The sequence below is a fragment of the Candoia aspera genome, chromosome 2, assembly GCF_035149785.1.
Source record: "Candoia aspera isolate rCanAsp1 chromosome 2, rCanAsp1.hap2, whole genome shotgun sequence".
NCBI classification, from domain to species: Eukaryota; Metazoa; Chordata; class Lepidosauria; order Squamata; family Boidae; genus Candoia; species Candoia aspera.
This window is the reverse complement of record NC_086154.1, coordinates 135,556,289-135,581,076: the sequence shown is the minus strand read 5'-3', so window position 1 is coordinate 135,581,076 and position 24,788 is coordinate 135,556,289. Positions and strand designations below refer to the sequence as shown.

General features: G+C 41.7%; 1 protein-coding gene across 2 annotated transcripts in view; it reads right to left on the bottom strand.

Annotated features, from left to right (window-relative positions):
* The window catches only part of POU6F1 (POU class 6 homeobox 1), a 32,949-nt gene extending 12,716 nt beyond the window's left edge, over positions 1–20,233 (bottom strand). Inside the window, exons 1-3 of one of the 2 annotated variants that reach the window (XM_063293769.1) lie at positions 19,852–20,233; positions 3,753–3,850; positions 3,061–3,268 (exon numbers count right to left, since the gene is read on the bottom strand). In XM_063293769.1, coding sequence (XP_063149839.1) covers positions 3,061–3,268; positions 3,753–3,806 — 262 coding nt within the window. In that variant the 5' untranslated portion in view covers positions 3,807–3,850; positions 19,852–20,233. Of the gene's footprint in view, positions 1–3,060; positions 3,269–3,752; positions 3,851–5,088; positions 8,897–19,851 lie in introns of those variants that run through there. The other variant, XM_063293770.1, reaches the window with a different exon arrangement.
* Between the last annotated feature and the right edge of the window lie 4,555 nt (positions 20,234–24,788).

Below are 24,788 nucleotides of genomic sequence, written 5' to 3'. Positions count from 1 at the left end.
CTGGTAACTTAGTCTATCCTTTCTTTATCTAATTACATGCATTATGTAACCGTTTTGACTCACCCACCCTGATGATGGTCAGGAAGCTGTTAAAGAGCTGGCTATTCTCCCAGGCTCTAGGGCAGAACGATGGCTGAGCCCCTTCGCTTCGATTGGTACCCCTGCTGGATGTTTTGGTGTTGCTGTTTTATGTTTATTTTTTAAGTTTACTATTATGTTGTTTGGGTCTGTTCATGATTCCTTCTTTGTGTTTTGTAATTTTTTAATTTTTAACTGTATGCTGGCCAGAGTTGTTGGGAATTGGGTGGCCTATAAACTGTATGCATGCATGCACGTGGTGGTTAAGGTGCTGGGCTAGAAACCAGGAGTCTGTGAGTTCTAGTCCCGTCTTAGGCATGAAAGCCGGCTGGGTCCCCTTGAGCCAATCACTCTCTCTCAGCCCAACTCACCTCACAGGGTTGCTGTTGTGGGGGAAACAGGAGGAGGAAGGAGTATTAGGTATGTTTGCCGCCTTGAGTTATTTATAAAAATAATAAAGGCGGGATAAAAACAAACAAACAAAGAAAATGTGTGAATAAATGCATAAATTTTGCAGTTCAGCAGGATTTGGAGAAACATTACGAACGAAAGTTTATTGTATATTTGTTGGTTTAGAGAAAGCATATGACAAAGTGGGTAGGCATGAAATATGTTTTGCGTTAATATGAAGTTGATGAGGGGGGGGTTAATGAGTATAATAATGGAAATAAAGTCTTAGGTAAATATGGAGGGATGGTTTAGCAAATGGTTCAACACTGAACATTGTTTTCATGGAAAGGCCTAAAAATATAATGGTATAGCTGTGAACTAGATTTAATTGGATTTTCTTTTCTAATCTCATACCTTTAATTGCTTTGGCTTGTTGTTTGTTACGTGTTGTTTGTGCTTTGCCTAGCGTTGCATACCACAAAAGGGAATAGCAATGATGGGCACACATGTGCAGGGGCATACATAACTAGCAAGTATGGCTTGAAAGGATCTTTCAAGGAGGAAAGACTTACTACAGGAGCTACTTGAACAAGGAAAGTGGCTGATAGTTACAGGATTAAATGACCAATAGAAGAGAATATCTGTAGTATCATGGTGTTACTTAGTTGGGTAATGAAATGACTGCAAGCAAGCAATCAAGCTCAGAGAGCACCAAAAACTCCACAGTTCAACCCTGAGCTACAGATATTCTCTTCTCCTGGAACGACATACGGGCATCAAATGCTTCAGAAGCACCAAATGGGAGACGCTGATGATGTTACCTAGTTGGGTAATGAAACGTCCGCAAGCAAACAACCAAGTTCAGAGAGCACCGAGGACTCCACAGATTAAGTTACATCAACCAGCCCCTTCCCTACTCCCCATCTCCTATCTGGATTTTCCTCTGGAAGAAATTTTTCCTGTTAAAATGGAGAGAAACCCCCAACTTTAGCAACTGAATTTCTCAGTTATTTGTGATGTTTATGATTTTTTTCTGTTGCAAGTTCTAGACTATCAGATGGGTTGCTTAAAATAAATCAGATGATGTTTTTCCCTCAGAGGGCGTTAAATGGTCTTTAAGAACATGCAGTATTTACACACAAAAAGTCAAGGGATCACAGACATTGCAAGGGGACTCTTCCTAAGGCCAGCAGCAAAGTCACTATAAGGAACGTAACACTTGTTAGGGCCACAGATCCTGGCACTACACACGGGCAGCCCAATGCCCACAGGCAAGGAACTTTACATCTTACCCTCTATCTCATATCTATCTGACTTCAGAAAAAGAAGCCAGAATTCAGGCCAGTTAGTCGAATACTTTGGGTAGAATATTTGTAGTCAGGAAATCACATCATGAAGCAAACCCATCATCCTCCACCTCCACTACCATTTTCTAATCTGAGCAACTTCTTGTGGCCAAAAATATCACTTGACTGGTCCTACCTCACTGCCAACCAGCTGCCTTCTTCATTTGTCCACCTCTCTGTTCCTCAACCTCTTCTGCTTTGTTAATCTCTACCTTGGCTCATTGCTTATCAATTGTTATTTTGGGTTTGCAATTTGGACTGTCCAGCATTGCAGCTACCTGGTTGCTTCCATCCATCACTGTTGTCTGAACACTTAACTGTGTACAAAGGCCCAGAAAAGGAACACCTGGTCATAGGCTTTAGGTACACCACTCTCTATTCAGCTTATCTGTGTTTTTTGCCTGCCTCTCACAATGAATCTCTGGATTGTTCCTGAGGAAGTTTTTATTTTGTAATCTCCCTGCCTCGGTCATATATTTTAGAGTGGGGGAAGAGGATGTCCAAATGTCTTACATTTGTAGCTCTCCTGCATTTTCTCATTGCTTCTTCCATCTTTTGTCGTATTGCAAAAGAAGAGCTGTTGTTATGAGTACAGATGGTGAACAGGAGGGGGCCCCTATCCAGGGGGGAAAACACATGCGTAGTTTAGAGACTTTGAGCTGTCATTCAAAGAAACCCAGAACAGACCCGCCTTGAGTTTTGGGGCTTATCTGTCTGGGTTTTCCCACACTCCTTCAGTTTGGTAGGATTTTCTGTCTACTATAGCAGTTTAATAAACACTAGAGACATTCTCCTCATCTCAGCATGGTCTTTGCTTAAGCCAGGACAGCTGCAGAATGTTTGCTGATGGCTAGCCCCAGAGCCCTCTATATGGAAGCATCCCATGGCTACAGGAGAAGAATAAACCAGGGAATCTCATCTGGTGGAAGGGGGACCTAAGGAGAACTCCATGGTTCAGCTTATGTGTTCTTGAGGGCTAGATATCCTCCAATTCCACCTTATCATTTTAACGACCAAAGAGTAGGGGGATTTTTTTTTATGAATGCAGAATTTACCATGAAAGCTCAAAGTGATACCCATAAATGACCCTTGCTGAGAGCCCCACAGTCTGCTTCTATGTTTCTTCTGAAATTGCCCCATAGCACAATATGGCTTCTACCTTTAACGTTTCTGATATTAACCTTTTGGGTAACAGGATGGTGATGGAGAAGACCAAACAACCGGAAGGATATAAAGTGCCACTTACCGCCCGACTCTCTGCATGCCTTCTCTGGGTTTTGCTGTACCCCTTCCTGTCCTGTTTTACTTGTTTCTGGAGGGCAGTTCACAGAAGCCTCTCCTCCAGATGCTGCAGCTGTTGTTTTCAGCGTTTTCCCTTCATTTTTTACTGAGAGAGGAGCATCTACCCCCACCTCCAGCACCCTAATGGTCTCATGTCCTGACATCACAATCACCTGAGAAAAGACAGAAGAGGATACGGGGATATCAGTGGACCTAAATCTTCAATACAGTGGGCAGAGAGAAGCATCTAGGGAGATCTGCATCTGATTCTTAAATAGGAAAGCCATTGTTCAGTGGCAGACACCTACTAGGCAGACCAAAACTCCCAAGGAGGTTTGGAAAACGTTCTGCCTGAAATGCTGATCTTTGTTGACAGTACTAAACCAGGTGGACCTACTGTCAGACTAGATGTGACTTTCCATCTTGCTGCATAAGGCCCATAAAAATCTTTAGCAGCCACAAATCAAGCACATGGCTAAATGCATACTCCTCTTGCATACACACACACACACACACACACACTATCTCTATATAATGTGTGGAGATCTCTCACTAGGACCACACTGAAGCAAATCAGTGCCTTTGCTTCATACTCTGCCTTCCTCCAGCTTTTTCCTCCCTTTCCACATCACCCTGGAAGATCGGGGAGACACATACCTGCTCATTAACAGTCAGGGAAGCTTCTTGTGAGGGTACAGTTTCAGTGTCCATGATTCAGTGCTGGAAAATGGGTGCTGCAACTGATGGGTCACATACTGAAAAGCAACATAGTAGTATATGTGTATATCTGCAAACCAGACTCAACTTTAGCCTATCCTATTCTCCATGCTAGACTTCATCCAGCCTTGGCAAAGCATTTTCTGAAACCCCTTCACCTGGCTCTTCCATCACCATCTGATTCTGTTCAACCCTTCTGTTGACATGCTCATCCCAGATGGTTGTGTCGTCTGCTTGTATATTAGCCCCACTAGGTAGACCAGACCAGAAAATCAACTCCAGAGGAAGGCTAAAACTATACTTTATTGAAATAGGGAATAACAACAGAATTTTGCAAGTCTGATTGTGCTTTACCTCCCCTCCTTCTTTTATGCCAGTGAATCACGGAAGTGTTTGCCTGAGCGACTTCCCAGTATTATCCTGCTTGCTTTTTATGTGGTATTTGATAGCCTTCAATGAAAGCTAAATATAGGCAAGGTGAAATTGTTGTGTATTTATCAGAGAAATAAATGGAAAGCTGCTGACTCTGTGCAAATATTCGTGGTAGAGAAAGCGGCTGTTGACCCCCTTTCCTGAGTAGCACTTGAGTTCCCATAGGTCCAAGACCTATGAACTGGATGGGTTCTTCTAAGAAGAGGCTGAAGAGCAGTATGCCAACCTGTTGGTTTTTATAAACCCACACAGTTCTTCCTATACAGTACCACTGTGCTGTGACTCAGTATTTTCCAACCTGGACAACTTTGAGATGTGTGGACTTCAACTCCCATGCTGGCTAGGGAATTCTAGTTGAAGTCCACACATTTCAAAGTTGCCTAGGTTGGGAAACACTGCCATAGCTGGACTGCAAAAATTCAGGCAACCTCTACATGACAAGAGATTTTGATGCCAACTCTTAATTGCCCAGATATGCCTTGTTTGACCTTTCAGATTCTCCCTGACACTATGACAAATATAGATTGCAACAGATGCTATATAATTACTTCCACTTCAACTGCTAACTTTAATTAACCTGGGTAAGGTTGGTTCGTGCTCAGAAGCAAGCAGTTACAGTGAAAGGGATATGTGCGTGCATAGTGGCTGGAGTTGGATAGACACCATACTGTTGAAAATGGAGGGGAAAACTTTAAAAAGACTTTTCTTGTGTGTCAGCTCAGGAAAAAAAGACAGGTACACAAAGGTCCCTGGTACCATAGGCCAAATTTGGGCCTACAAAGAAATTACCTAGGAATGAAACAGCTTGAAAGGGCTTTGTAGGCCATCTAACCCAAACACTTACTTGATACAGGAAATCCAGAGTGAGAGCATCCATAGGAGATGCATGTTAGCCATCTATTCAAGACCTCCACTGAAGATGAACTTGATCCCTCCTGCAGCCATTGTGCAGTTCAGTTAATTCAGGTTAAGCATGTTATGTGAATACATCCTGTACGAATGGTTGGCTTTTTTTCCCTCCTACCTTCAAGTCAGTGTTGACTGCCGGTGACTGACTGGGCAAGTCCCTGCAGTCTCAGAAGTGGCTTGCCATTGCCTGCTTCCTAGGGCTGAGAGAGAGTGACTGGCCCAAGGTCACCCAGATGGCTTTGTGCCTAAGGCGAGACTAGAACTCACAGTTTCCCCGATTTTAGTCTGGTGCCTTAACCTCTACATCAAACTGGCTCTGTTTCATGGTTGGCTTGCTAGCCCTGAATCATCCTAGGATCATCTATCACACATTTAACCAGTCTGCTAGCTAAATTATCACTAGGAACTTGGCCAATGCTTTGCTGAAATCAAGATACATTACATCCATAACATTACCACAATCCATTATGTAATAACTTGATTGAAAACACATTTGGCAGGAGTCTAGTCAAAGGTGCACTGGCTTTTATTAATTATTCCTCAAAATGTCATTACTGTAATCTGTTCTGGTAACTTCCCATACTGGAGTCACTTTGACTGGTTTGTAGTTTCATCTATCTCTTTTCTGTTGCTAAATACTTTATCGCCCTTCCTTCCCAGTTTGGTGGCATCTCACCCATTCCCCAGAACATCTCAAAAATAATGACAGATTTTCTGAGAACACATTAGCAAGATCCTTTAATAACCTGAGAAGCAATTGTCTGACCCAAAAGTCTTGGATTCCTGATAAATATCTTGTCACTTTTGAACTGTATCCCTGATCTCAAACCAACCATGGTACTAATTCATGAATATAGTCTCCCTTTTGTCTTAAGAAGAGTCAGGTTTACCTTTTCCATTTTATTTTTTAAGATTTCCATCATCCTCACTGAGTGGAGGACCTATCAATTCCATCCCTTTCTTCAAGTACTCAGATATTGGGGGGGTGGGGGGGTTGTGCTGAGGACTCCTCCCCAGTCCTGACTTGTTCTTAGCTTTCTTTCCAACTGTCTCTGTAGGTGCGAGCTATTTGTACTCACCCTTCCATTTCTTAAACATGTTCTTTTAATAATTCCAGTGCTCCATAAAGCATTTTTCTGCACCTAGGTTGGCTTTTCTAGATGTCTGCAATTTTTCTCCCTTGCACTGCAGTTGCTTGTCAGTGACCATGCTTGAATAAGTTGCTTTACAGACAGTCCAACCTATCTTGAGGCTTTGCCTGTGAATATATTCAGCCATTGAACCCTACTTAGCATTGTTTTCTGATCTTATTCAAGCCAGTTTCCTGATATCCAAAGTACATACTTCATTATGTATATTTCTACTACCTATGAACAAAGCAAGCCAAAGATAATTATGTAAGCCAGTGTTTCTCAACTTTGGCTGGGGAATTCTGGGAGTTGAAGTCCACATATCTTAAAGTTGCCAAGGGTGAGAAACACTGATGCAAGCTGATCTTCAAACCCTTCTGCAGAATTTTTAGCCCTTTAAAGATGTCTTACTGCCTGGAAGACACAAAACAGCAACTCAGTATCTCCTTTGTCACCACTGCATTTTTTCCAAAGGCTCCCAGTTTTGGATTATTTTTATTCTTGTCAGGCCCGATCAGTTTATTTCTTTTGGATTGCTGTGTTTGAGAGACTCCATTGCCAATTTTTCATAACCTCACATACAGTCCCTTTACTGCCTTGTGGAAAGGTAATTGTCTTCATAAAAGACTTGCTTCATTGTTTGTAAGGAGTATCTCTGTGATGCACATATCTAGTTTGTCTGGATGGCATTCATCTCAACTTGATGCATGCAGGAGTTGAACTTCTTCATGCAACTACACAGGAGACCACAAATTCCAGCACTGAGTAGTTCACAATACTTGAGAAAATTTGAAACAGAGATGCTAACTCGGTTTCATGAGCAGAGCTACCATCCCAAAAGACTTCCAATATAACTTCAGCTTTCCCCGTTTTCCAAAACCCCATATTTTAGGAAGACTTGCATGGGTTAGGTCATTCTTCATACAGTCCTTGGCTTTTCCCATTTGTTGACATTTCCTGAGTTAATTCAGCATCAGATTTTTTTGTTAACTAAGATGCTCTGTTCATAGTTTCCCAATCTATGCACATGTACTTCTATCTATTTATGCTCTATGTGCAGAAAATCTGCCACTGTCTGCAGTTTGAAATCTTATAATGCAGAAACAGATACATCATACCATCTGTTTTTTATAAAAACCAGGATATAGATATGAGCTTTATGTACAATTTGAATCTATTTAAACTGCAGAGCCCCTCAAGATTTACTCAGGTCAACCTTCAGTCCCTCAAGGCAAACTATTTAAAACCACATGCCAGCTCTGTAGCCCATCTTTTCTCTCCCTTTTCCTATGTTACATTTCTGAAACACCTTGCTCTTATCTGCCTTTGAATACCAACTTGGTGTCATCTTCCATAAGTGGATTTCAGATGAAGAGAAAGAGAAGGAAAAGATTAATGCACAGAGATAATTATCCTGTAAGCTCTGCTTTACAAGAAAGGAGAATTCAAATCATTAGTTAACTTAGAACAGTATCCTTATTTTAATTAGATTTACTACACAGATACAGACAGATAGTCCTACACACTTATTACTAAGCATACATGTAATTTTACCAGTTTAGGCCACCTCACCCATGACAAATTACCATGCATGCAATCATTTATTTGTCCTCCAAAGGGAAGCCAAAGAAATTAAAATTACAAAACCAAAAAGTATAACAACATCAAATAAATGCCTGATGGTCTCAAGGGTTTGGAAGCTGCAGCATTGCGGGTGCTGGGGCTGCAAGAGATTTCTAGGGGCCTTCACTGATACATAAGATGGACTTATTCAGAAACCGAATGGAGAACTTGCCCACTCTCAGTTAGGCTGCTCAGATAGGAATGGGAGTCTGTATTAATGCATTGCCTTTGTGCTTATAATGGAAAATCCTAATCTGCATTCTTTTACTGGCTTGACTAACACTGGCTTGGCAAATATTCTGGAATTGGTTTGTTGTATATATCAAAGGATACGAAGTCTATAGGGATATATCTTTGTAATGAATCATCAGGAGTTGAGTCCAAATTGAGGGAATCTTTAAAAATCTGGGGATGAGCACATGATGGATCCCAGTCCAGAAATCCAGCATGAACAGAGGAAACAGCAACCCATAGTACCTCTATGAATCTAGAAATAATCCACTTTTTCTTCTTCCCCCTCGCTTTCTTTCTTCCAGAGATAAGAAGTCCACCAAGAGAATAGACTAGAGGTCCTTTTTACTGAGGAAGATGAGGTGCTTGAGGCAGCTTTTAAGGCCTGCCCCACCCCATAATTCTTAGTTCTGCACTGCATCTTCCAAAGCTTGCAACTCATCACCAAGTGCCCTGTCATGTAGCATCGTACAGCAGCTAGGCAGGATCTGCAGCCCCAGAAGTACGTATGTGGTACTTGGAGCCTCTCCAGAGGTTGCCACCAAAGTGTAATCTTTAATGTGACAGAAGACAGAGGATCATGAAACATATGGGGAAGATATAGTTAAACTGCACGTAATTAATTTAACTAACTTAAATGAAATCAGATGCAGGGTTGATAAAGACCCATTTCCAACAACTCCAGAGTCCCCTTTTCAGGAGAGATGGGCGGTGATAGAAATTTGAAATATAAACAAACAAACAAATAAATATATAAACAAACTCTAGAGTGGACCTCTATATTCATTTAGCACAGCCTGGTGATCAATTCAATTGCTCATGAGAGATCAGTCAGAACTGTAATTTGGTAAGAGTGCCATGAATTCTTTGCTCCAGGTTCCTTCCAGAGGAGAAATGAATGTATTGGAAACATGGCTGGGGGGAGAGGGGTCAGGAGGGAATAAAACCCTACATCTGTCCCCTTACAATCAAGTCCCTCAGAATCTGATGAACAGGTAGCCTGCCCTAGACACTGGGAAAATCAGCTGAGAGTGAAGAGGAAAGCAGTGAAAAGCCTTCAATTGTTCTGCTGTTAAGGTCAGTAAGCATTCAGATATGTCCTCATTTCCTCTCAACAGAGGGAAAAACTTCTGGAAGGCGTGGGGGTGTCAAGGTAGTATTATGTGTGCATAAACACAGGTGTAGTTTCCAAAGGCCTGCTTCACACCAAGGTCTCAGGTGGGGGGGTGTTGAAAGTTACCCACCCCTGCCTTACAAAAAGGTTCCTCATTAGACAAAGCTTTGGTAACAAGCCAAATCAAAGGGTTACTTTTAGATTCTCCTTGCACACAAAAATGATAAGGAAAAGTCTGAAGGCAGCCATGGTAGGATAACATTCAAACTGAGGTATTTATCATTTGCAAAGAAACTCAGATCTTCTTAGGTCCTCCCTGAGGGACAGAGTCAAGCGGAGAGCTATTTTTTCGATGCTGTGCAGAGACCAATTAGCAAGAGAGGCTATTAAAATAGACATTTCATAATGTCAAGCTCTGTGCATGTTCTGTAGTTCACAAGTGGGCTGGATCTCATTTAGCCGACATTCTACTGGCGTGTAGTAGCATTTTCATTTGCTTCTCCATACATTTCTGCAATTAATGGGACAAGTAATTTTGCCCAGATGGCGGTGTTATGTGTGCACTGCAAAAAATCCAGCCATTTCACAGCAGATGGTGACAAAGAATTGACAATGTGCAAAAGAGAGAGGGCGAGAGAGAGGGAGAAAGAGAGAGAGAGAGAGAGAGAGATTGAGAGAGGATTATTTGCAACACTCCAAGCCTCATGGTGAATATAATTACCAAGTTTAATTACAAGTGCTGATGAGTCAGACATGAAACTGTCCCAGATAGCATTCCAGGGAGAATCTTATTTCTATCTACCTTAGGTAAGAAATATATCATTGGAAAACTGTTAAGAGTGTCCTAGTTCTCTAATTCTAAAAGAACTGGCCTGTAAGCAGATTGTAGATTATCCCTACACAGAAATGGTTCTTCAATTTGGAAGCAGATGAGACAAGACAACCGGATGGTGCCTTTGATTACCCATTTATTTACACATTATGTTGGTGTCAGAAGCAAGGCAAAACACCCGAGCAATACAGATTGAAGCCCAAAGGCTCTCAACTGTATTTCTGATTCATGTGTGAAAACAAGCTAGAGATGTGGGGAATGCTTTCTGTAGATATGATCTCTTTTCAAGTTATGCTAGAATGCCAGATGAGGATGCCGCTTGCATTTTTTCCCCTTGCTTTTTCTGAGCAACAGGAAAAGCCATGCTTAGCTGATAGCATCCATGCACATGTAGGAGGTCTTGAAGGCGTTAACATCCAGGGATCTTCAACCTGTGCATTACCGATTATTACCCATTTCAGGAGGGCCAGGAATGATGTCTACAGCAAGGCACATGTGCTGTAAAGCTTCTTCCTTATAACATTCTCCTAATCATGCTTCCTTTTTAGCCTCAGCACAAGGTGAGACGGCTTGCCTGTGCCTTATTCCCTGCATTCTTGCCCATTCCTAACAGGCAGATCTGCCACTGATGTCAAGCGATGATGATAGTGTTGTACGAACTCAGGGCCGCAACCAGGGGGGTGGGGGCAACCGGGGCATGTGCCCCAGGCGCCGCGCTGGGGGGGCGCCAAAATAGGCGCAGAATCCATGTTTGCCCTGGGTGACCCTAGTTGCGGCCCTGTGCGAACTCTCCAAGCCTAAAAAACATAACGCTGTCACTGGGCAATACACCTGTTCCAGCAAAAGTCTCCTTTTGAAAAGAAGACTTCCTTTTTCTAAGAAGTCAGCTGCAAGACTTCCCTGTCCACTGGACCAGCCACTTAACTGCTCTTTCCTACTCAGTGAAGATTTAGCAGACAGCTCCACTCAATGCCCTGGAAAGGAAATATGATTTGTTGGAACAGAGGTGTACTTTTAAAGCATCTGCTTCCTCCTGAGCTTTGAAGAGATCATCTTAAAATGGAGTCCAAGAATGTAACTATGATGCTATTGGTTTTTGAGTCCTTTAAAAAAACTTGTTTGGAGATGGAAGTTTTTATAACTGCTATTTTATTTTACATTTCTATTTTTTTTTCATTTGTTATTGTCATTTACCTTGAGTTTCCTCTAGAAAGGCAAAGTACACGTTTTCATAACATAAGGGGAGTGCGGTTCTTAGTTGTTAGCTGCAGTTCCTGCTTCTAGATTGTGCTCCTGCCTGAGGAGGAACAAGCATGCTACTTTGCAAAGCAATAAGTGCGAGAGGTAATGTCTCAGTGAAATACCTCTTGCTGGGACTGCAAAATGTGAATGCTATCTGTCAACAGGAAAGATCAAATTGTGCAAGGTATTCCTGTGACACTTTATGGAAGTGGAAGTTGGACTTTGAAGAGGCAGGATTGGAAGCGTATTGACACCTTTGAATCTGGTGTTGGAGAAGACTCCTGAGGATACCGTGGCCAGCTAAGAAAACAAATCAACGTATCATCAGACAAATCAACCCAGAATTCTCACATGAGGCACAAATGACCACGCTCAAATTATCCTACTTTGGACACATCATGCTAAGACCGAACTCTCTGGAGAAGACTCTAATGCTGGGAAAGGTGGAAGAAAAGAGAAGAAGAGGACAACCAGCAGCAAGAGGGATGGACTCAGTTACGATGGCGATAAGTGCACTGTTGGGAGACTGGAAAGAACAGGTTGGGGGTAGATTGTCATGGAGAAAATCTATATATGTGGTTCCTAAGAGTTGAAAACGACTTGATGGCACATAATCAAGAAAAAGACTTAGTATAAAAGTACTGAATTTTTCAATGTTGGACTTATATTGTCCTCATAATTGATGAACAAAACTTATTCAAAACTCATTTTTTGAACAGCACCATTTAAATACATGTTTGGTAAATTTCCAGCTTCAGCCTTTGATGTGGGCAAAACTGAATTACAACTACAGTATGTTTAAATATTTGTTTTCCTCCTGCTCATCTTGGGCTCTTCTGAGGACTCCTCCACAGAACAGCCTTCTTTGGCCTGATACCTTTCAAGTGGTACTGACCATAACTTTTGTGATTCCTTCAAAATGGATGGTAATATTTGTAGTCCCAATACAACTCCAAGGCCTGCAGCTGGGCGGGCCATCACAGAGCCTCTTAGTTCTTCAGCTGTCCTCATCCTTGTTTTGCTGCCTGTTCACCTGAGGCCAGAAGCACTCACAAACCAAATGGGAAAGAGTGTACTTGCTTAGCACTCCCTCTCAATGCGGTTAGACAACTGGAAAGTGGTGACAGTGGAGAAAGAGAGGGACAGTACAGATGGCATTTTTCTCAAGGAGCCAATGTGGTTTTTCCTGGATAAAACAAAAATTCCTGTGTGGGCATTGACAACAAATTATTGGCAGTAGGGCTGCAACCTCTAAACAGCTTGATTGGTTTTATATGATAATCAGTGGCTTTAATTTTTAATCAGAGAGGTTGAGATCAGAAGGCTGATGTATCCATTTCTCAAATTCTCCATCTCATCTGCAAGTGTCCTGAATCCTGCTTTTCTTGCGTTTTAAAATATTGGCAGGTACTTCTGAGCAAGCTTTTGGGAGAGATAGCTGGGAGGATTATTTTAAACCTACATTTATCCGATAAACATGCTCTACACAGCATACTGAGATGTGCATTTCGTGCTTGGAATCCAGGATGTGGATCAACACAAAGAGGAAACAAGAAAAAAATACTCAAGGTAAAAGCTTGTTATTGGTGGTTTTAAAAATGATCAAAACCAATGAGAATCTCAATGAATCTTGCTGATGCAGTTTTTGGATCCCATCTGGCTGTCCTCCAATATCCTGAGTTTCCAATCTTATTCAAGATGACGCATTCTTATTCCTGGAAAGACTATGCTGGGATGGCCAACTTACAAAAGCCTTTATTGGCTGAGCCTCTGAAAACACATTTACAGAATGTAAGGGGAGATACCACAGCATTTGCTTAAAGCTGCTGGGAGGGTGGGGGGTGGGTCAGAGGAATATAATCCCAAATTATAAAGTAAAATGTCATCACATTGGAGACTTAGTTTGGTTAGGCAGTTCCTAAAATAAAACCAAGTTACTAATGACAGCAACACACTGAACCTGACATCTAAGCTAGATAATTAAAGCTGCAGTCAGCAAAACAATCCTCCTAAATAAAAATAAGCTGCAGCATCTTACTGGTCTCCTAGCATAGCATGAGCCATGGCAGTAACCCAATATGTTCACAATGAAAATGCAAATAAATTGCAGTAGGCACATTGTTGATTTGCAGGTATATCATGAGCTAGAAGAAAATGCATCTCTGGTTCAAATTCTAGCTTCAAAAAAACAAAAACAAAACAACCTTTATCTATACAAAAACAGTTGGTAGATTCACACACATCACACTAAGCAATGATTTTCTTAACCATGATTTGTAGGTTAAATCAGAATTAATGGATTCATCAACGCTTAGATATAAATCATGGTAGCTTTCTTCACAGAATACATTAAGATAAAATCAAACAAACCACATTATGGTATTACATATTGTGTGAACCTAATGATTGTTTCCCATTGTAGTTGATTTATCCCATCCATATCATAAGCAATTGTTAAGAAACAAGGTAAGTTTGCTTTATTTGCTTTGAATAAAAATGGAATGCCTTCATTAAATTAACATAGTCAAGAAAATAATGTTTAGGACTGAAATATGGGAATACTTTTTAAAAAAAGGTCTAGAATTCTGTGCCAAATAGTTCAGATCTGATAGTCAGAAAACAAAACATTGGTAGTTGGATGTTTAAAGAATTGTATACAGATTTTATTTCAGAACATTGCAAGCTACAGACTATGGGATGAGGCCCATGTTTAGGAATAGGATTAGATCTCATAATGGTGGAGCTGCTATAGAAAAGTAGAAAATCCACTATAAGATACAAGACTAATTAGGATAATGTATGTGAATTTGAATCTCCTAAATTCATTTTCTGCATTTTCTCCTGAGCCTTTCTGATCTTAAAACTTAATAGAAGTAGCATATCACAACCATTCAATTCCTGAAAAAACATGAGGACCTAAAAAGAATCCTGAAATTGTCAGCTTACCAAATTTTGCACTGGAGACCAAACTCTGTATTTATAAGCAACTTGACTGTCACATCAATTCAAATCTTCATTCATTTCATGTCGCTGTCAATACATTATACAAGAGTGTATGCATATCAAAGCCATATTTTTCAAAGTATCTTATTATTTAAGTTCTTAAGATCCAACGCAAAGCTCTCTAACTGCCAAAATCTGAACATAATAGGTAGAATTAAGTGATTCCATTTAATTTAAAACTGGAATACCAACCTGTTATGAGAAATGTAGGGAGGAGGTAGGGAATTCCAATTAAAGTTAAATATATTTGTACAATATAAAACTTAAAATTATTGCTTTAATCTACATGGCAATGGGAGAAGAATAATGTTCTATATAAGAGCCAGAACAAACTTCTTCTGCCACAAATAATGATACTTTGAATTCTATATCTGGAGGTTTTCACAAACATGACTCACATTTATTCAAGAGCAGCAGAAACTTCCTGGACCGAAATAAAACTAAGCACTATCATCACTGTGTACATTTTGTTTGATAGCATGTAAGGCTATCACTTCTGAAGTAAAGTATAAAGAACATTTACTAACATAAAGATATTTACTAACTTTCTTCCATAGCAAACAAATAGCAAAAAGTACCATTTTAGAGGTTTCCTGTAATTATTGCTTCACAGGGAGGGGAATCTTGTGTTTTGTTTTTTTCCAACCAAACAGAATATTTTTAAAAAATCATTTAAGGGGGCTCTGTCTGTCTGTCTGCCAGCAAGGTAATTTCACAACATAGAACAGAATGAGGCCAAATTTGATGTTGGGGGAGAACTTGGCAAAAGAAAAGTCAGATATAAAAATGGGTCAGATCTGGCCAGCTGCCGGGGGGGGGGGGGGGATGTCCCCAGCGCTTCTCTATGGGAGAGGCAATTGGGCTGTGACTTGGAATGTTGCTGTCTCATTCTAAGCCCGCCTCCCTCGTGGTCATGTGACCCAGAGTTCTGCTGCTATTAAGGGGTCAGAATGAATTCCCAATCCAGGTTCTGATGGCTTTTCCTTCCTTGTTTTGGAACAATATTATATGCCTGTTACACAGCAAAGAAATATGGCAATTTACAAGCCTTTAGTCTTTCATATTAAAATGAAAACTGAAGACTCCTTCCTGGCATTTTTCACTTGCGAGAGACACCTGCTCTACGAAAGAGGAGAGCAAGAGATATTTATAGTTTTTTGAAACTTTAGCTGTTTTGTTCAGTTTATTTCAGGTAAAACATTTGCTTACTTTTGCAATGAATTCAGTTAAGTGGAATAAAAAGATAAAAGCTATTTCTTACTCTTTCAACACAAGGGAAGAGGCACATTAAAACAACATATTAATACAATATTGAATTAAATGAGGGCAATGCATTCACATTCCATGTTATGGAAAAGAGAAGCTGACATCTAATAATACTATAGTCTACTATTGTTGATTAACAGGTTTTCAATGTTAATATGTAAATCTACTAAATATATATTGCCGCCAGTATAAATGAAGGGTCAGATCCAAATATTACTGTTCTGACGCATTTAATAATTGTTTGAATATCGGTTTTAAAAAAGACAAGCACATTGCCAATAGTTTGCCCCTCCTGTCCTAATATGCAGAATGGTGAATTAAAAGATGGAGTTCCATGTACATTTTTAAAATAAGGTATGGCACAATGGATGCACAGATTATCTGTTTACTTTATAATATCTGTAGACTGCCCCAATCTGGTCATATATCAGGCAGTGAACATCAAAGCAGAGATAAAATAATCCTTGGTATAATATCTAATAGCATCAACAGACTCATAATAGAAACCTGCCCATGATGGACACCTACAATCAGCTTGTAGTTTATCAGCATGTAGGCATGCTTGGAAAACAGTTTTCACCAGCTTGCAAATGCAAGAAGGGATGGGGCCAAGTATTTTTGGGTGAAGTGTCTTCCAAACCTTGGAGCTGTTTTAAGTTAACCCAAGTGAAATGTGTTGATTTTTAGATGTCAAGCTAGCCCTAAGCAAATAAAACAAAACAAAGCCTGAGATTGTCTGCAACCCCTTCCAGCATTGCACCTCAGACAAATATAATCATAAACTACCAAAGGAATAGCAGTACAGGTGGTGAAAGTGCTGCCAGACCCATGACTCTTCCTTCTCACAAGTTCTCCCTTTTTGGCATTACTTACCTATTTTAAAGGATGTAATATCTTCATATGAATGGAATATGTAGAAGAATCCATCCCAAATGGAAATGGATATCAATATTATTACTGATTGGTTAATATTAGTGTTGTATTTGTTAATAATGTAATTAGCACAGATGTTTTAAATTGGTTGATTATTACTTACCATGGATGTTTTAAGTCTCAATTTATAACTCTAAACCATCAGAAGTCCCTGGCAGATTTCAGTACATTATAATACAAATGGGACAAATATACTAATAAACAAATAAATAAGATTCCTTCCTTCTCTCTCTTACCTACACAAAGAGCTCATGGCCAGCTACAAGGCTCTCTTGTCTCGCCCATCTCCCAATATTACCTTCATACTAATACTAAGGGAGGGAGGTCAGGCTGAGAAAGGGTGGTCCAATCTCACATGGCTGTGGGGATTTGAACTTAAGTCTCCTGAATTTTAGGATAGTAGCCTGTGCATTGCATTACACTGTAGCCTTTACACATATACTTATTACATTATTACACTTTGCCCTGGAGTCCCCTGGAGAGCAGAAATGAGCGGTCCTTCACCAGCTACGTATCTGAGAATGTGTGAACATCTATTGCACAAACACTCCCACCAACCCAGCCCAAGAGGATGTGGCCAGAGTAGTTTAGCAGGCACTAAGACAATGCTGCCATTTCCTCATTTCCTGCTCAACAGGAGGCCTATTTTTACAACACTATCAAATACAATTTGGAATGATTAGCTCTCGTTATCACATTTTGATGCTATATTAGTCAATGACAGACATAAGGATTTTGATTTATTAACATATTTTTGTGAATAATTTATGTCTCTTGGATGAAGACAAGAAATCATCAACAACTAACTGGCAATGATTCCTCCAAATTTCCTACATAGGACATTCCCAGCTATATTACCTGATCTCATTTTAAAGAGTTTTCTATGCATAATGTTTTAGGTAGCAGAGGTGCTGATCAAAATGTACCCATGTAAAGCACATGCTCACTCAATGAATCCTTTCCAAGCCCTTTCCTTTCTACAATCCTCTAGCCTAGTTCTTACTAAAAGGATAGTGTCTTTGTTGTACTACTTCAGATTGCAGGTAGGCACCCAAGTAACTGAAAACAGGAGAACTAGCATTTCAGAGAGAAGGTGATTGGAGAATGTGTCTCTCTACATCTGGATTTCTATGCAACGCAGTTTTAGGATGCAGTTGTTCAGGAAAGCATCGATGCTTGCTTCAAAAGCGGTGTAGTTCATGTGGCTTTACCACCACATTAACAGCCAGGTCTTTAGCTTGTTGCTAGCTTTGTAAAATGAAAAGGAAGCAGGGAGGGAAAGGGTGTTCAAAGTGAAGCTGTTCTGGAATCTGTATCCTTTGGCCTTGATCCCCCCATTACTTAATTTCATATTTCACAGGATTTAAAGCATATTTTCAAGGCTAAAATTATGTGACTCAATGAAAGATCTACGACTGGATATTTTTAAGGATTTTTAGACAATCATGGGTGATGAGCTAAATATGGGAGCAGGCATATCTGATCCTTTCCTCTGTGACTTTTCTCCAAATGAGTATCATTTGATAGAAGCTACTACTGTATTAGCCACAGACTGAAGAGAAAGGGAATAAAATAAGGGCAGTTACCGGTTCCTTTTCCCCCCACTGCTGCAATTTAAAAACATCACCAGATGTCACATTTCAACCCTCCCCACACGCACCCAACCTGCCGCCCCGATGCTTTGAAGGCTACAATATAGGCCCTGACTATAGCTAAGCCCCCATTGCAGTCGATGGGGCTTTCTGAGTAGCCAGACACAAGACTGTTTTGTACAACTAACACAGCAATTCGGAGCTCAGATCCGGAATCTATAAATAGCCCGAAAGAAACTGCTCCGACTTTTTCCTAAACTAGGCGCAGGGGGACGCCGTCGCTTTTCCAACTCTTTTGGCTTCGCGTCTTCTTGTTTATATGCCCAGCAGCCCACCAATCCGTCTACAAAATAACATCCAAGGACGCCCGGAAAATCCCATGCGTCAGATTCTAAAGTTCGCGCCACAATAAATGTGGTCGCCTTTGCACGCGGCACAGGACTTGGTTTTGCTGGCAGCTTCTGCCTTTCTGGAATTTTCTCATTATTTATGTATTTCGGGCCGAGCTCCGGCACTGAACGGAAGCTCCAGGGCTGAGCAGGGGCTCAAACGAGTTTCTTCTTTCCCGCCCTGGGGCTCAGCTGTCGCTCCGAGCAGCGCTACCGCCCCGAGTTTCTCCTTCTCTTCGCTGTCCGCTCCTCCGCCCCATCCGCAGCCCAGTTCTGCCTCTGCCTCCCCCCTTGCTTGGAGGGGAAGTTTCGTTCGCGGGGAGCTCTTTTCCACCTGCCTCAATGCCGATACACCCCTTCGGGCTGCGAACTCCAATTTCGCTCTCGCCTCCTTTCCCTCCAGCCTTTACCCAGGTCAAGCCCTCGCCCGCCACCGCCTGCTGCCCACCCGTGTCCCGGCGCCATTCCCAACGCCCAACTCTCCAACTCCCAGGGAAAGCTGGGAAGACGTGCCCGGCAGACGACAGCCCCTCATCCCGTGCCTCTGCCTTCCTCTGGCCGGCATAAATAGGCTTTCCTCGGGTGGTTCCCCGCAACCCAGATCGTGGCAGGGAGCGCGATCCAGCCACCGCTCCCCACCGAAACCTTTCCCCGCACGCCCCCCATTCGCCCAAACAAGGTATCCGCGGTTGGGTGCTTCTCCGTGTCCCATTTCCCGGCAGTTCCGTTTTCTGAATACCCAGAAACGCCGCCTTTTCCACGGGCCCCCCATCGCACCCCCAGCTTCTCCTGCAGCCCGCTGCCATCCCCGGGGACTAACCCCGTCCCTTTCCCTGCCTCCCCCACTAGCCTAATTCCCAACAGACTTCCTCAACCAGATCCCTCCCTAAGCAGCCTGTCCCTGTCCCCCCAGGCTCCGACATCCAAGCGACGGATCGTCCCCCAGAGTCCGATCTCGAGAAAACCCATTTATTTGGGAGGGACCTCCCACCCCCGCCTAAGATCCGTTTCTTTTTGAGCACCAACTTCCCGGCTATCTCCCAAATTTCCCGGTCATTCGATCGGATTCCCCTGCTTAAGTCCCTGTATTCTTTTCAACAGGACGAGCCCCCTCCCCGATCGGATGTCCCCCCACCACAATATCTTTTCACAGCCTTGCTGCGACCAGACAAGGCTGTCCCAACCCCGTCTTCCCCGTTCCCTTGCGCCCCGTTCCCTGTATTCTCCCCTCTCTTTATCATAAATATATAAATTATGCTAATTAAGACCATTGCATATTCACCGAACAGGGTCCCCCCCGCCCCCCGATCCACGCCATACCGGCCCGCCGCACCCCCACTCACCGCTGTGCAGCCGGGAGAGAACGCTTGCCCCCTGCCCGGGCTGGGGCTCCGCCGAGCCGATCTCCCCCCCACTTTTTTTTTCCCTGGGAATGATTAAAAATTCATCTCACAGCTGCTGGAGCGAAGGTTGCTGCACACACAAAAAGGGGGGGGGGCAGAGAGGCAGCGCTCCCCCCCAGGCCCTACCGGCCTCAAGTCCTGCTGCAACCGCAGCCCCCGAGGGTTCGCATCAGGAATGCCCCCTCCCCGCCTCCAGCTGCAGCCAGCGAAGCTCTTGCCCTGCCTGGGGGGTAGAAGGCAGGGGCAGATTTTGATACTCGGGATTTTTTAGCTGCTGCGTCATGAACATAATTTATGCAAAGGCCTTTGCCGCATCCTGCATACCCCCGAGGCTGCCACTAGGTGGAGCAGAGAGCCCCCTCCCCTTTCCAGCCGGCTTCCCCTCCCTCCCGTCTCATTTCCCCACCCACAACGCTCAAAGAGGGGGGGGGGTGTTCTTGTTCATACCCTCCTTCCCCTTTCCTTTTTTCTTTTCCCTTCTCATCAAGTCAGAGAAGCAAAAAAAGCCCAAACTGAAGGTGTACAGTAGTGTGTGTTTTTGATGCCTGTAAATCTCCCCTCTCAGCTTCAAAGTCAAATGTACTTTAAAGGCAGATCTGATTTCTCCTGTCCTGCCAAATGCTTTGGAGGATGTATGTGCTATTTTTTTTTTTAAAAAGTTCAGATGGATTACTGCGTCAGTCTGAAAAAGAAGGACAGGTAAACAATCTGTAAAGACCTAGAGAATTAAAGCAGAAATCCAGCTGTAGTATATCCTAGCCTAGAAGTAACCCTCATTCCGCAGGGTAGGGCTTTTTTTTTTTTTTTGAATAAGCATGCAGATAGGATGAGGCTGCCCCATTTTCTTTCTCAGGCAAACGTTTGTGCTGTAGCTCAGACAAAAATCCAGTTTGACTCAAGCTTCCTGAGTATTTCCACTGCAACAGATGGAAGATATGATAGATTTACACTGGGAGATGGTTGGAAATTCAGTACAAAAAATACCCAAAGGTTCAGCAAAAGAGAAAAGGAAAGCAAAAACAAAAAAAACAAAAAACATACCCAAGAAAGACCAATACTGTACTGCTGTTGGCTTGATAAGAAAAAGAGATAATTCAGAACTGTCTCCAGGGAAAGAGCAAGCTAATCTCTCTCTTTCGATTGCAATAAATTGTCATGCACCTTTCTTGTCAGCCCTTCAAGGTAGGCCAGGTCAAGAAACAGACATGGCAGGGATTCCAGGAAGGCTCTTTATAGTAGTGGGGTAGAATAACAGAAGCTTGAAGGCCCTCCAGAGATTCTCCCTGCCCCATTTTATAGTGAACAATATCAAGCCAAGGTTATTTTGAATTTCTTTCCCGTGCTTTCCTGTTTTTCAGGACTGAGTCATCTTTTCTCAACAGTCCCTCTTAAGGGTTCACTCATTCCTTCCCCATTCCCAAGGTCAGATCTATGTTCCTTCACTCTTCTAACAGAGACCACAGTTGAGTTTTTTACTCTGCCTATCTACGGTATCTATCCCTCTGTGATTCCAAAAAGTACTTAAATCCTAATCTTTATTTTGGGATTTAGGGGCAAGAAAAAATGACTGTTCCAACTTTGTAAGTCAACAAAAGGGATATGACAGGTTGCAGTACAGAAATTGGTTAGCATTCTGTATTCCAGGTCTGCCCCAGAAAGGGGTAGGCTTGCTTAACAGAGAGCCATTCAAGCTTTTTTGCATTTTAAACTCTGCTTTGCACAAATAATTTCAGTCATGATAGAGAAAATACCAGATGAATAAAACCATTTGCATATAATTTGAGTTGTCATTTTGTATCCAGCTGGACCCTTGATCCACCTAGCTCAGTACTATATCTGCTTGGTGGCAATGTCCCTCCTGAGACTGAATCTGGGACCTTTGCAAAAGACAGAGTTACAGGCTGCATTTTGACAAAGAAATGGCAGCAATACGTATCCGTCGGTCACCCTCGAAAAATTACAATGTACTTTGGCATGTTAGAGTGCTAATCATCGTTGACTTCTTCAAGCCAAAGAGACTGCTTCACATTGGATAAACACCAGATCAAAACTGTGCTCTGAGTAAATGAATGCAGAAAGGAGATGAGAATTTAGTGGAAACAAATTAATAACTAAGAGCTGAATTTATGGCTTCCAGAAAATTTAGTCACATTCTCCATACATAGCTGGCTACTGCTTTTTCTAAGCATGAAAATAAACCACATTTTCCATCAAAGCAAAAGAATGGTTGTCTGCATCCAGATACATCAAGCACATGAACATTAATAATTTGCATATTCTTTTTCTGTAACGAACACCCAAGTAACATTGTCAACATTTTCAGTAACAACTGAATCCATTATGGTAAAATGCCTCTGTTCGGATACAGCTGGTTTTCAGACATCATATTGCAATTCAGCTAAGAACTTAGTTTGCATAGGCTGCCTGGTGATTATGAATATTTAAATACATCCATCTTGCTGAATTTAAGCTCATTTACATACATTGGCATACTATTAATATAATACATTCAGGAAAATAGAGCACATTAATTTTTTAGCTCAATCAAGAGATCAGCAGAATTCTTTCTAAAGCAACGTTTTAGGAAGGGGGACAAAAATATACCTAAGAATTGAAAGCTGTTTCTTTCTAGTTGCTATTAAATCCACTGTGAGGAAATGTTCATAGATCTTTATTACTTTTTCAACAAATCTGTATTCCCAGGTATCAGTTGCTTCTCTATCATAGTCAAAGCTCCCTTTTATACATTCTCTCTGCGTCCTTTGACAGGTATCTTCTTTACTGCTGCAATTTTTCATTATATACCCATTTTGAAATATCCTGACACTGTTACTAACCATACTTGCATATGTTCAGCAGCCATTAGTACCAGCTAAATTTGCACTAAAATGTCTTTTCATTTAGATGTTGCCTAAGTACTAAAACAACAACAACAACAAAAGCCCAAGTTGAATTACAGATTTTTTAAAGGTGGCTAAATGGTGCTTGACGTAAAGATATATGGGAGTATAACCGCTGTGGTGGTCCACCCAGTGGTATATATATGACGAAAATCATGCCAGTTTTAAGAAGGACAGGGGCATAAACTAAAAGCAATCCACACACACAGAGCAACGCTGATTTGTTTTGTTTTTAAAGTCAGCTTTTTAGAAGTTTGAAAAAAGATATTTTCATCCAAGCTGGGTAACTTGCAACTCTCCAGATGCTTCTGGACTAAACTACCTGGAGCCCCATGTGGAAGCAACCGTAAATGAAGACTGGATTCTGGTATCCTTTGTTTTACCTACCTGTAGGCAGATTGAATCTTTACCTGAGAAGAAAATTAAGTTTAGAATGCAAAACTATGAAGGAAATGGTACTACAGTTGACACCAAATTAACATGTTTGGGCAGATAATCTCCAACATTTTGCAGGTAAAAATAGGAACATGTTTGTAGTATCAAGAATCACTTTGTGAGCTCTGGGAAAAACCTGCTTTGAGTTGATCTTGATTCCAGGAGATTGCATAGACATGGACATGTAGTCTTCCTGGCACCTGTACGGAAGTAGTTTGCCACTGCCACCTTCTGGGTTTGTTTTCTTCTCCCCGGTGTAGCCTGAAGCGTAGCCCACCCTCTGGGATTTCCTGCTAAGTCTTCTGTCCCAATATCAACAGGCTTGATCCTACTTGCTTTTCCAAGATCCACCAGAGTGCTGCAATATCTCTTCAGTGTCTAAAGCTTTACTCTATTTGTAATACCATAGCATTGCTTTATTTTGTGGCAGTGGGACTCTTTGCTGAGTGACCAGGACATGGTCAATTGTGAGTTGAATAGGCACAGTCCAAAAGGGTTAAACTAGAATATTACACTTGAAAGCTTGCAAGTGCTTGAAATGAACGTGGAAACTGCAACGTTCCGCACGGTATTGGCCCAATCAACTAGACCAGTGTTTCTCAACCTCAGCATCTTTAAAGATGTGTGGACTTCTGGCTGGGGAATTCTGGGAGCTGAACTCCACACATCTTAAAGTTGCTGAGGTCGAGAAACACTGAACTAAACCATCAAACGATAAGCTTCTTGGGTGACTTCCAGTGAGGGAGGTTAGGAAGTACTGCTTCTCAATGGCAGCGCTGGTGTTGTGGAACAGCCTCCCTGCAGAGACCAGGCTATCCCCCCTTGACAAATTTCAGAAGGTTATTAAAAACTGGCTTTCCAGAGAGCATTCCAGGGACTGTCGTTCACTCGCTGCACCACCTTTTACTTTTTAACTTTTACTGTTATGGTGCATGTGGTTGTCCACTTATTTTGGTTCTTTTTTTAAAACGTTGTTTGTGTTTTAATCCTCCCAGGGCTGTTCTAATTTTTTTTTCTTTTCATATCTTGTACACCCCGAAGAGTCATGAGGTTACAGTGGGATATCAATTCAATAAATAGATACATTCGCCTATAACATATTTAGCCTTTAGAAATAACGGTGTGTGGTTAAAGCAGTGAGGATAATAATTCTGAGTTGCAATAGCAGCAAGCTTTTCCCGATGATGCCCAGAAATTTCAACCTCTGTAATTTCATGACAGCTTCGCCAATATACAAAAAATTTGGCATACAGCAGGTTGAAGAAAACTACTATACAGAGGATGCTACAACTGGTACTATTCTTTTCTCTTATACATCGCTCCATCACTTTGAAAGCCTCTGCCCATAGTTTCCAATTTAGCAGAGAAATGGAAAAAAATCTTCAGGTCACATTTAATTGAAAAACCAGAAAGCAGAGAGATGAGGGATGTTTACATCAGCTAACTGATTAAATACAAGAATCCCATACTCCAGCCATGAGAATCTTTCAAAATGTGCCTGTCTTTTGAGGATGTAAAAGCAGTTTCTTTTTTTATCAAATG